Source organism: Oncorhynchus mykiss, chromosome 20 (genome assembly GCF_013265735.2).
Source record: "Oncorhynchus mykiss isolate Arlee chromosome 20, USDA_OmykA_1.1, whole genome shotgun sequence".
Taxonomy (NCBI): Eukaryota; Metazoa; Chordata; class Actinopteri; order Salmoniformes; family Salmonidae; genus Oncorhynchus; species Oncorhynchus mykiss.
Window position 1 is genome coordinate 3,295,953 of NC_048584.1, and position 13,521 is coordinate 3,309,473.

The 13,521-nt window shown below is 39.1% G+C and overlaps 1 protein-coding gene across 2 annotated transcripts in view; it reads left to right on the forward strand.

Annotated features, from left to right (window-relative positions):
- ccdc186 (coiled-coil domain-containing protein 186) overlaps positions 1 to 13,521 on the forward strand; it is a 129,656-nt gene that overhangs the window by 57,899 nt on the left and 58,236 nt on the right. For both annotated transcript variants that reach the window (XM_036955616.1, XM_036955617.1), the window contains exons 7-10: positions 8,066 to 8,170; positions 11,623 to 11,721; positions 12,282 to 12,368; positions 13,243 to 13,385. In XM_036955616.1, the coding sequence (XP_036811511.1) occupies positions 8,066 to 8,170; positions 11,623 to 11,721; positions 12,282 to 12,368; positions 13,243 to 13,385 (434 nt within the window). The remainder of the gene's footprint in view (positions 1 to 8,065; positions 8,171 to 11,622; positions 11,722 to 12,281; positions 12,369 to 13,242; positions 13,386 to 13,521) is intronic.

A 13,521-nucleotide genomic window follows, 5' to 3' on the forward strand; every position in this document is an offset into this window, starting at 1 on the left:
AGGCAAAGGGTGGCTACTCCAATATAAAATATATTTGGATTTGTTTAACCATTTTTTTAGTTACTACATGATTCCATATGTGTTATTTCATCATTTTGATGTCTTCACTATTATTCTACAATGTTGAAAATAGTAAAAAATAATGAGTAGGCGTGTCCAAACTTTTGACTGGTACTGTATATGGGATACCTTTCTTTGGAGAGAACATTTCATGGGATCGCTTAAGAGAGATCATGCCTTACCTCTGTTTTGATGACAAAGCGAGAATGCGACTCCTGGAAACACACATTTGCAATGGTATCGACATACAAAAATCATGGACTTTTTGTCTGCTGTCATATCGACACCTACTGTGCCTTCAGAAAGTATAAAGACCCATTCACTTTTTCCACATTTTGTTACGTTACAGCCTTATTCTAAAATTGATTAAATAAAATAAAAAATCCTCAGCAATCTACACACAATACCCCATATTGACAAAGTGAAAACAGTTTTATTAAAAATAAATGACAGAAATACCTTATTTACATAAGTATTCAACCCCTTTTGCAGTGAGACTCGAAATTGAGCCCAGGTGCATCCTGTTCCATTGATCATGTCCATTGAGATGTTTCTACAACTTGATTGGAGTCCACCTGTGTTAAATTCAATTGATTGGACATGATTTGGAAAGGTACACACCCGTCTATATACTCCTGTCACAGTTGACAGGACAACGACCCTAAGCCCACAGCCAGGACAGCGCAGGAGTGGCTTCTGGACAAGTCTCTGAATGTCCTTGAGTGGCCCAACCAGCGCCTGGACTTGAAACTGATGTAACATCTCTGGAGACGTCTGAAAATAGCTCTGCCGCAACGCTCCCCATTCAACCTGACAGAGCTTGATAGGTTCTGCAGAGAAGAATGGGAGAAACTCCCCAAATACAGGTGTGCCAAGCTTGTAGCATCATACCCAAGAAGACTTGAGGCTGGAATCGCTGTCTAAGGTGCTTCAAAAAGTACTGAGTAAAGGGTCTGAATACTTATGTAAATGTGATATTTCAATTTTATATTTTATTGCAAACCTGTTTTTGCTTTGTCATTATGGGGTATTGTGTGTAGAGTGATGAGGGGGAAAAACTATTTAAATCTCACGAGAACCGCCAAAGGCCACTGACACTTGATTTTGTAAATAAAAAAAATAAAAAGCTTTGTCCGGCTCCTTCCCTGACTTTCCTAAATGGTGGTATTTTACACTGCTCATTTGTCAGAATTTTGAAATTGCAAATAGAAAAGTATTTAGAGCCTTTTAACCTTTTATTTTTCACACCTATTCGTAACTTAACCCGCCAAGACAATGTGCTACAGGCGCAAATGCGTCTCTCTCCTTACTGAATGAATGACAAATAGGTGAATGGGCGATAATTGTGCACCTACTTCACAATTTAAATTAAATTACGCTTAACTGAATGATGAGGGTGAAGAGGTTGAATTAATTTATAAAGAGAATTGTGTAATGATGAGTTTGTTATGCTCATATCAGCAGCAAATCATTTGATGCGTGCCTTGGGGGTTGATACTATTCTATTTTATTTTTTTCTTTGTAAAAATAAGCTCTTATGGAACTGTTTTATTTACTATAACTCTATTACTAATCGAATGTCTTGTAAGGGAAACGATAACATTCATCATGTTGCAGTAGACCTCTGGAATAATGCGAAACATATCCTTGACTCTGTCAAGCGACGCAAACTATGTCAATTACTGAATTAATGACAATGGGCGATGATTGTGCAAATTACTTAACAATAACATTTAAATTAGGCCTAACTGTATGTTGAGGTTGTTTTAATTTAGAACAACAATAGTGTAATGAGTTTGTGTTATGCATATTTATCAGCGTTGGCGCTCATGTTAGTAATTTGACTGCACACCTTGCGGGTCGATATCATTCTCTTTTATATTTTACATCGTAAAAAGAAGCTGTTACAGTGACCGTATTACCGCCACACGGGCAGGCACGAGTCATGAAGGCAGTCAAATTCCAGGTGACTGTTTAGTCACGGTAATCAGGTTTCTCCAAGCTATGATGCTGCTGCTGGTCATTAGTAGCCTGCCAAACTTCCTAACTGCATGTTACTCAGCACTCTACTGTCCTCCTAATCATTCTGACATCAATGAAAATGTTATCGAAAATCTAATCAAACTCTTCACGAGAGCGTATGAGCTCATGTTGCGCAACATTTCTATAGGCTTTGCAATTGCAGGAGAAAACAGAGTGATGGCCTCTATTAAAAAGAGGAGGATTCCATCAGCTTTCAAAAGGCTAGACCTACTATATTTATTTATCAACTTTCCTAGTATTAAGCACATTGCTTGTCTTTACAACAGGAGTATCGGGTACCTGGCTGGCATGAAAATTAACCATGGGAAAAGCATCCTCCATTTGCTATTTAAGTGCATAGATGACATGTATTTATTTCAGAGACGAATGCTTGATAATGGTTCATTCTAAATCAAAACAAAGGTCACACTTATTTAGTATATGTAAAGACGAGATTAAGGCCTATATGTTGTGATAAGGTTTTAATCACAACTAAAGTGTCCAAATACCTTTTTAAAATGAAGCACATTAATCTGCTTTACAACTAGTGTACAGCCTAACTGGCATTCATACACAGCGTAGCGCGTGAGTTTCAAGTTTGGGAAGACCATTTTCACCATTTATAAATGCACCTTTATAATAAAAGCATTACCTTCATAATCACATTTGTGGTCACTTGATAATGGTATTTTCCTGCTAATGGAACATTCACGCTTATAGCCTACTGCCTTCCTGCACTTATAATGTGAAGAAATAGCCTAATAGTTTATCACAATTTTAAACTGAAAATTCTGATCTGTTGTGTCAGGCTCATTGCTTAAAACAGTTATTTTGATGCTCGTGGTTGTATTAATTTGGGATCTAGAGCATCCCACAACTGTCTCAGACTGTTTGGAATATGTATTTCTCACACAGAATAGAATGGGTCAACTTTTGTACTATGAGGGATAGTAGATTGACATAGGCTAGTGCATTTGCTGTTCATTAGGTCTACTCATCTTTTAGGCTGACAAAGTCAATTAACCTCCCAAGTTTAGATAAGAATAATAACCTCATACAATGCAATGAAAATTATATTCACCTGAAGTGCTGGTACTGTTTGATCTGTGGCAGCGGCCTGAAGTACAGAGTCAGGTGTTGTTGCCAGCCATAGCTTTCCACCAGCACCGTACCATCCTCCAGTCCAACCAACTGTGGGATGTTGACCTCTGTCACAGTGCTGACCTTCATAACACCAGCAATCTCAGACAAATGGTCACAATGGTCTTTCTGAAGCACTGCTTGATGAGGCCGAAGCATCCGTCGGAGCAAACTTGATGTGGCCTGTGATCAGGAAGTGAAGGTCCAGACTGTGGTGGAGCTTGTGCATGGTCCGCCAGGCACAAACTTGTTTTGGCCACCGCAGTTATCACAATTCGGGTCCACACATGTTTCCCCAACTCCGTAGTTGGTGAAGAAATGGTGCATGTAGTTGATGACTGCGCTGCTGCCTTTGCTGGATGACATGCCTTCATCAGTCAAGTAGTTGACTTGTGGTATTCCTTCACAGCAGACACCAAACAAGCCACACTTGTGATGGGTTAAAAAGTTGATGGAACCTGGCTGCATAGGGTCAGAAGGATAGTGCACCTGCAAACAACAAAATAATATTAAAATATGTTTATCAAAGGAAAATGTAATGTAAAACGTAATCATTTTTTTATGCATCATTATCAGGTAAGTTTCACTTACCTCCAAATGTGCAGAGCAGGATCCATAATAAATACAAATACAATACTGCATACAGAAACTGAAATGGTCCACCCACCCACACACAGTGTGGTGAAGAAGGCGCAACAGTGCCTCTTCAACCTCAGGAGGCTGAAGAAATTTGGCTTGGCACCTAAAACCCTCAATCTTTTGGATGCACGAGAGCATCCTGTTGGGTTGTATCATCGCTTGGTACAGCAACTGCACAGCCCGCAACCGCAGGGCTCTCCAGAGGGTGGTGTGGTCTGCCCAACGCATCACCGTTGCATTGGGCAGACTGTTAAACAGCCATCACTAGCACAGTAAGGCTGCTGCCTATATACATAGACTTGAAATCACTGGCCACTTTAATAAATGGAACACTAGTCACTTTAATAATGTTTACATATCTCTTCTCATATGTATATGCTGTATTCTATACTTAGACTTGTGTGTATTGGGTATATGTTGTGAAATGGTTAGATATTACTTGTTAGATATTACTGCACTGTCGGAGCTAGAAACACAAGTATTTCGCTACACCCGCAATAACATATGCTGAGCATATGCATGTGACCAATACAATTTGATTTGATTTGAAACATCTTGGAAACTGAAAGTGATAACACACCTAAAATGATAACACATAGCCCGACTACACGTACCTCTGGAAAATACAGAAATAATGTCAGACATATAAATGTAGTGCCAATCATGTTGGAGGTCAATTAAATAATCAAAATTTGGCTATAACTAGCAATCCGGAATTGACATTCTGAGAGATCATTACTACACACAAATTATACACGTAATGTTAGCTAGCTAACATCATGCTTTAACTTGCAATGAAAACAACTTTCTGTCAAAATTTGAAATGTATATTTGAAACTGTAGCTAAACTCTTACCCGTATACAGAAGTTTACATACACTTAGTTTGGAGTCATTAAAACTACATTTTCAACCACTCCACAAATGACTTGTAAACAAGCTATAGTTTTGGCAAGTTGGTTAGGACATCTACTTTGTGCATGACACAAGTAATTTTTCCAACAATTGTTTACAGACAGATTATTTCACTTATAATTCACTGTATCACACTTCCAGTGGGTCAGAAGTTTATGTAGACTAAATTGACTGTGCCTTTAACTTCTTACGGCTGAGATCCCGCTAACGGGATCGATATGACAACAGCCAGTGAAAGTGCAGGGCGCCAAATTCAAACAGAAATCTCATAATTAAAATTCCTCAAACATACAAGTATTTTACACCATTTTAAAGATAAACTTGTTGTTAATCCCATCACAGTGTCCGATTTCAAAAAGGCTTTACGGCGAAAGCACCACAAACGATTATGTTAGGTCAGCACCTAGTCACAGAAAAACACAGCCATTTTTCCAGCCAAAGATAGGAGTCACAAAAAGCAGAAATTGAGATGAAATTAATCACCAACCTTTGATGATCTTCGTCAGATGACACTCATAGGACTTCATGTTACACAATACATGTATGTTTTGTTTGATAAAGTTCATATTTATATCCAAAAATCTGTTTACATTGGTGCGTTATGTTCAGTAATGTTTTGCTTCCAAAACATCCAGTGATTTTGCAGAGAGCCACACTAATTTACAGAAATACTCATAATAGACATTTGATAGAAGATACAAGTGTAATGCATGGAATTATAGATCCACTTCCCCTTAATGCAACCGCAGTGTCAGATTTTAAAAAAAGCTTTACGGAAAAAGCAAACCATGCAATAATCTGAGTACAGTGCTCAGACACAAAAGCAAGCCATACAGATACCCGCCATGTTGTGAAGTCAACAGAAGACAGAAATAGCATTATAAATATTCACTTACCTTTGATGATCTTCATCAGAATGCACTCCCAGGAATCCCAGTTCCACAATAAATGTTTGTGTTGTTTGAAAAAGTCCATTTATGTTCAAATACCTCCTTTTTGTTTGCGCGTTTAGTTCACAAATCTAAATTCATGAGGCGTGAGCACTAGATCCAGACAAAGGAAATGTTTGACGTTACAGTTCGTAGAAACATGTCAAACGAAGTATAGAATCAATCTTTAGGATGTTTTTAACATAAATGTTCAATAATGTTTTAACCGGAGAATTCCTTTGTCTTTAGACATGCAATGGAACGCAGCTAAATCTCACAGGAGCGTGCGAGACTGAGCTCAGGGCACTCTGCCAGACCTCTGGTTGAAACAGCTCTCTTTCTCTCCCCCTTCACAGTAGAAGCCTCAAACAAAGTTCTAAAGACTGTTGATATCTAGTGGAAGTGCAATCGGACCAAATTTACACTATCTTGGATAGGCAGAGTTGAAAAACTACAAACCTCAGATTTCCCACTTCCTGGTTGGATTTTTCTCTCAGGTTTTTGTCTGCCATATGAGTTCTGTTATACTCACAGACATCATTCAAACAGTTTTAGAAACTACAGAGTGTTTTCTATCCAATACTACTATTAATATGCATATATTATCATCTGTGACAGAGTAGCAGGCAGTTTACTCGCCAAATGCTAATCGATACAACTCAAACTTCCATTAAAACACACATGCAGGGTACTCAATTAAAGCTACACTCGTTGTGAATCTAGCCAACATGTCAGATTTTTAAAATGCTTTTCGGCGAAAGCATGAGAAGCTATTATCTGATAGCATGCAACACCCCGAAATACCTGAAGGGAACGTAAACAAAATAATTAGCGCAGCCGGCGCTACACAAAACGCAGAAATAAAATATAAAACATTCATTACCTTTGACGAGCTTCTTTGTTGGCACTCCTATATGGCCCATAAACATCACAATTGGGTCTTTTTCCCGATTAAATCCGTCCATGTATGCCCAAAATGTCAATTTATATAGCCCGTCTGAATCATGGAAAACCTTCGTTCCAAAACACAACGTCATTTTTTAAAATTAAAAAAGTTGCCTATAAACTTTTACAAAACACTTCAAACTACGTTTGTAACCCAACTTTAGGTATTTGTAAACGTTAATAATCGATCAAATTGATCACTGGGCGATCTGTATTCAATAGCAGCTACTCTTGAAATCATGGTCCATTGTCTCTCTCCCATAAGTCTCTTCCTGTTTACTGGATGACAGGAAGGGCCTATTTGTCATTTTACCAAGGATTTAAACAAATGAAAATGCCAGTATTGGCGACATCGTGTGGAAGTTGTAGGTACTGCAACCTCACCGTTAACTATTTTTGCCTGCAATAAACAATTCAGAGACTGGCGGATGAATACTTTTCTGTTGTTTTTGTGACCAGGTTTTTCTTGGGATTTCGCTTGCTGTTCACGTTCTGTTATAGTCACAGACATTATCAGAAACTTCCGAGTGTTTTCTATCCACACATACTAATCCTATGCATATACTATATTCCTGGCATGAGTAGCAGGACATTGAAATGTTGCGCGATTTTTAACAAAATGTTGAAATAATTCAGGGGAGCCCTAAGAAGGTTTACCCGCATTTGGCAGGCTTAATTTTTTCCCCCTGTGTTTATTTTTTGAGCTTAAACTAGGTGGTCAGGCTTTTGTTAAAAATGAAAGGAAGTAGATTATTCTGATGAAAATAATCTCTTTTCTTTTATGAACACAATGTAGGGAGAAGAATTGTTGTATATTTCCTTGTTTCTTTGTTGTTGTGTGATGCACATGAACAAATGGAACATTATAGTCAATGCAAAGTAACGGTTGTCTTCGGGACCAAATTCCACCTGCCTGACTGTTCAGTTCGCCTTATCCCCGGGCCATCAACCCCTGCAATGTAATTGTAATTGGTTTGTGATTATACCGATGGAACAATCTTTGATTTGATGCCTATGAAATTGTTTGGTGAAATAAGGATAAAATGAGAGTAGCCGAATTACCCATAATTCTGCACATTTTGATGGTTGTATTTGTGTGACTGCATTTTTGATTGACTGTAAAGAAATATTGATTTAAATGTTTTTTATTTATTTAGACAAGCTAACTTTGTTTTGTCAACTTGACTCAAGTGGTATGTATGTTTGATCATCTTTTTGTCGGCAGTCGTGTTCTTTTGTGTAATGTATTTGCAATTTTTATGGTACCAATTATTTTTGATGGCAACTACATTTTGAAAATACATTTACTGTTTTGCAAAAGGCCACAGTTCTGTGTCGTGTGTGTGTACAGGGTTCACAAAATGCTTGTCTGTGATTGCGAAAAACTGTAACATTCACCTGCTTCTTCTCGCCACAGGAGACTAAAGTTAAACTACGAGAGACCACGGCCAAACTCACCCAGGCCAAGGAGGAGACGGAGCAGATCCGCAAGAACTGCCAGGACATGATCCGCACATATCAGGTGTGCGTCTGTGTGTTTTCAAAGATGGAAAACCTGTGTTGATGAGCTTTATTTGAAATCCAAGAAAGTATCATGTGATTTATATTCTGAAATCAGGCTAGTTTCTGTCCACTAGGGGCCAGTAGAGGGCTGTATCCTTTCATATGCTATCTGGTGCCGTATTATGTATCAAGCGACATGCTGTAGGAGTGCAGATTTCTGCCTTTTAGAGCACGATGAAAAAGATTACATGGCTATGGGGGGGGTCCTAGATCCTAGATCAGCAAATCCTACTCTGAGACACTTAATACATATGACCTCAGATCTTTGCTTTGGAATTGATTATGTTTATTCAATGTTTTACATTAGTGCCGGCTGTGGGCAAATCGGCCAGTTACAGATGGCTACATTTTCTACTACTTTTAATTTAAAAGTTTCAATTTGCCAGTCCGTTTTGTTCTGAACGGAATGATACTTTTTTTTGTTCTATTCCACTGCTCCGACCAGCAAAGTTCTGAACTGGTTCAAACCCTCAAAAAGTACCCGTTTACATAATTGCTTTCTGTTCCTTTTTAAACCTCTGAAATATACTTTTTTGTATTATTATGATTTTAGCAAACATTAAATGAAGTGCAGATAAAGTAGCTTGCTGTGGAGCGGGTAAGCAATTTAATCTGAATAGGAAATTCATTAAGATCATTTTATTTTGCCCTAACAGCATGGTTTAAGCATAATGAAAGCCAAACACACTGCTGCCTGTCAGTGTAGGGTGCGAGATGCAACTGAAAGTTAGAGGGTGAGGAGACAGCGAGAGAGGATGGAGGAAGCTTGCTTTGAAGCTGAATTGGGCCCACAGAATTATACCTACAGATGAACAACTTCTATGGAGGAAAGTTTAATGTCTTTGAACTTCAGAGTTGGTTTAACGTTGGACCAGAGCAAACATTTAGCTAGATTGCTAACAAGCTTGTATGTGCAGAACGCCACTGCAGTCTTACCTTTTTGTTAAGAAATCCAATGTGAAATGTGATGACCTTTACCTAGCATTTGAAAAAGTCAATCCTTTCTTCTTTAATTAAACCTCTCCCTAATTTCTCAATTACGCTTGTAACGTCATCAGTAGGGTACAATAACTTATGCAAAGATTTCCAGCTGGCATGCATACGCGTTCATGTGCTAGTCGGAACTCTAAAATCTTCGACATGCTAACTGGTTGTAGTTACAGTGCCTTGCAAAAGTGTTCATCCCCCTTTCCTATTTTGTTGCGTTACAACCTGTATTTGAAATAGATTTTTATTTGGATTTCATCTAATGGACATTCACAAAATAGTTGAAATTGGTGAAGTGAAATATTTAAAAAAAAAACTGAAAAGTGGTGCGTGCGTATGTATTCACCCCCTTTGCTATGAAGATCTGGTGCAACCAATTACCTTTAGATTGCACACAGGTGGACTTTATTTAACTAAGTGTCATCTGTCACATGATCTCCGTATATATACACCTGTTCTGAAATGCCCCACAGTCTGCAACACCACTAAGAAAGGGGCACCACCAAGCAAGCGGCACCATGAAGACCAAGGAGCTATTCAAACAGGTCAGGGACAAAGTTGTGGAGAAGTACAGATCAGGGTTGGGTTATAAAAAAATATTAGAAACTTTGAACATCCCACGGAGCACCATTTAAATCCATTAAGAATATGGCACCACAACAAACCTGCCAAGAGAGGGCCGCCCACAAAAACACATTAATCAGAGAGTCAACAAAGAGACCAAAGATAACCCTGAAGGAGCTGCAAAGCTCCACAGCAGAGTTTGAAGTATCTGTCCATAGGACCACTTTAAGCCGTACACCTCACAGAGCTGGACATTTATTGAAGAGTGGCCAGAAAAAGCCATTGCTAAAAGAAAAAATAAGTGAACACATTTGGGGTTCGCCAGAAGGCATGTGGGAGACTCCCCAAACATATGGTCAGATGAGACTAAAATTGAGCTTTTTGTCCATCAAGGAAAACACAATGTCTGGTGCAAACCCAACACCTCTTATCACCCTGAGAACACCATCCCCACAGTGAAGCGTGGTGGTGGCAGCATCATGCTGTGGGGATGTTTTTCATCGGCAGGGACTGGGAAACTGGTCATAATTGAAGGAATGATGGATGGCGCTAAATACAGGGAAATCCTTGAGGGAAACCTGTTTCAGTCGTCCAGAGATTTGAGACTGGTACAGAGGTTCCCCTTCCTGCAGGACAATGACCCTAAGCATACTGCTAAAGCAACACTTGAGTGGTTTAAGGGGAAATATTTAAATGTCTTGGAATGGCCTAGTCAAAGCTTAGATCTCAATCCAATTGAGAATCTGTGGTATGACTTAAAGATTGCTGTACACCAGCGGAACCCATGCAACTTGAAGGCCCTGGAGCAGTTTTGCCTAGACGAATGGTTAAAATTCCCAGTGGCTAGATGAGCCAAGCTTTTAGAGACAAGAGACTTGCAGCTGTAATTGCTATAAAAGGTGTCTCTACAAAGTATTGACTTTGGGGGGTGAATAGTTGCGAACGCTCACATTTCTGTTTTTTTTGTCTTATTTCTTGTTTATTTCACACAAAAAAATATTTTTCATCTTCAAAGTGGTAGGCATGTTGTGTAAATCAAATGATACAAACCTTTAAATTAATTTTAATTCCAGGTTGTAAGGTAACAACATAGGAAAAATGCCAAGGGGGTGAATTCTTCCACAAGTGTGTGTGTGTGTGTGTGTGTGCGTGCGCGCGCGTGCTATTTACTTCATTTTTTTTGTTTTAAGAAAATATATTATTTGAAGAACTAACCTCATTGTTGCAATAAATATTTGGCAGTAAAACTGTAAATAGACTTTAATCTCAAGAGAAGACAGGTTAAATGTTAAAAAAGGTTTCATGTTGTACTTGGAAACTATTCCTGATCATGTAGGCCTAGACCAAGACTATATCCAAAACTAACAATTCACTGAATTCATACATTTTCATTTCAATTGTACAGTCATGTCTTTAGACACAATACCACAACACATTTTTCCAATCTGGGAGATGAACTATAAAGTATTCAATTATTTCGCTGTGTATTTCAGATGTAATCAAGGCATTAGAGAAGCCACCAAAATAGAGCTTCTTGGGCCAGACCCCCCCTGGCCTGGCATCGCTAGGCTGGCTACTTTTTATATTTGGCTGGCTACTCTGTGTTCTTGTGGAAATCACTGGTTTTTCTGACACGATCTTACCCTTAAATCGATCTCTTTTCTCTTTACTTCTTGTTTCTTTCCTTCCTCTCTTATGATTTCTCTCCATCTGTCTTTACTCCTCTTTCTCTTACCACATCCTGGTTTATTTTTCAATTCTCTATCCCCATCCTCTCTCACTCCATCTGTTGCTCCTTCCCCCCTGTTCCTCTCTGTGCTTTCTCTCTTTAACCCCCCCCCCCCCCCCCGGCTTTCTCAGGAGTCAGAGGAGATCAAGTCGAACGAATTGGACGCCAAGCTGCGCGAGACCAAAGGCGAACTGGAGAAACACAAACAGGAACAGACAGACCAGCTAGAGGTCCAACACAACACCGACATACACTTACACACTGCCCCATATCCACTGCCCTCTTTTAAGATTAACACTTCAGAGAAATTATCAATATTTAAGCAATCGGTCACAACTCAAAACACTTCAGAACTGCTGTTTCTCATTTATGCAATGCCCCGTTGCCATGGATATTACTGCCAAGAGAACTTAATTCAAGGGCACATTTTGTAGTATTTTGGGAAGTTTGTTTTTATGAGGATGTTTTAGCTTCAATTTGATTAATGTTGCTTTACTGGAAGTGATATTGCTGGTTTGCATTCACCTCACCTATGCTCTCCAGATTCAAACCTTTCACGTATTGCTTGAGTAATATCCCAAAGTCACTTCAGGCTACTGAGAAATAGGAAAGCTTTAAAATATTCTTAAAATTATGCTAAATGAGCTATTCTTCTTACTACTGTACATATTCTAGTACATATTCTAGAAAGCATTTTGTAACGTCATCGCGAATAGGTGGCAATTGGATCTGAAACACTAGCTTTTCAGATTGTTAGCTAACCAAGCGAATCCTCTGCTTTAATTGACAGATGCACCGTTCCAAGGCCAAGGAGCTAGAAGACCTAAAGAGGACATTCAATGAGGGAATGGATGAACTGACCACTCTGCGGGCAAAGGTGTGTGTGTGTGTGTGTGTGTGTCTTGGCCTCTGCGTGTGTGTGTCTGTCTCTCTAGCCTCATTTACACCTTGCACTAACGTGGCTTTCATTATCCAATCAAGATAATCCATTCGCTATCTAATTAAGTTCTGTCACATTTACACATGGTATTGAAATGTGTCTGCCTTACTACGTCCGGAGACAAAACATTTTGCTGACAAAATGTTGCTGTTTTAAATATCATTTCCTACAATTCTACACATTTTGCCATTGGGCAGAGAGAACATTTGACAGTTTTAAAGCTATTTTCCTGTAATTCTACACATTTAGTCATGGGTATGAGAGAAAATTGCAGTTTCAAAGCAAATTTCCTGCAATTATACACATTTTGCCATGGCTTATGCCTTGTTCTTATGCTATCTGAGTGACTCAAACATTATCACAAAATCAATGGGGGGGCCCCATGCCATGACATGTCTGGAATTTTTTTTTATCTCCCTGACTCTATTTTTTGGGGGGGATGATTTGTTAGTTCTCAAAGATTATGTCATTACAAAATATATAGCTCCATTATCTATTCTACATGCTTTATATCTGGTTTTACTCATTTAAGTTTATACTGACATTTTTTTACCCCCCCCCAAAATTATTGAAATTAAGTCATTTGTATTATAATTTTTTAAATTGCAGTGGCGGCTGCGATTTAGCAGTGGAGGTGCGCCGCTGCTAAATGCATATATGGAAAACACTGACACCTTTCAAAAAATGTGGGCACAAACAGAATGTGGACAAGATCAGGACAAAGGACACATGTTAGCACCAGGTATAAATTGGGATTCTCTCGTGTGTGTGTGTGTGCACTCGCTTGTGCATGCGCGGTGCTGGGTCCTAGGTGAAGTGTCTGGAGGATGAGAGGCCTCGCTGGGAGGATGAGCTCTCCAAGTACAGAGAGATCATCAACAGGCAGAAGGCTGAGATCGCGAGGCAGAGAGACAAGCTGGGAGAGATACACGCACTGGAGGAACAGCACCAACGGTGAGCCAACACGTGTGTACACACACAGACAAACAAAGACAGTCACACTCGTTTTCCCTCTCACACACTATAACATTCCCTACACACACACACACACACACACACACACACACACACACACACACAGACAAACAAA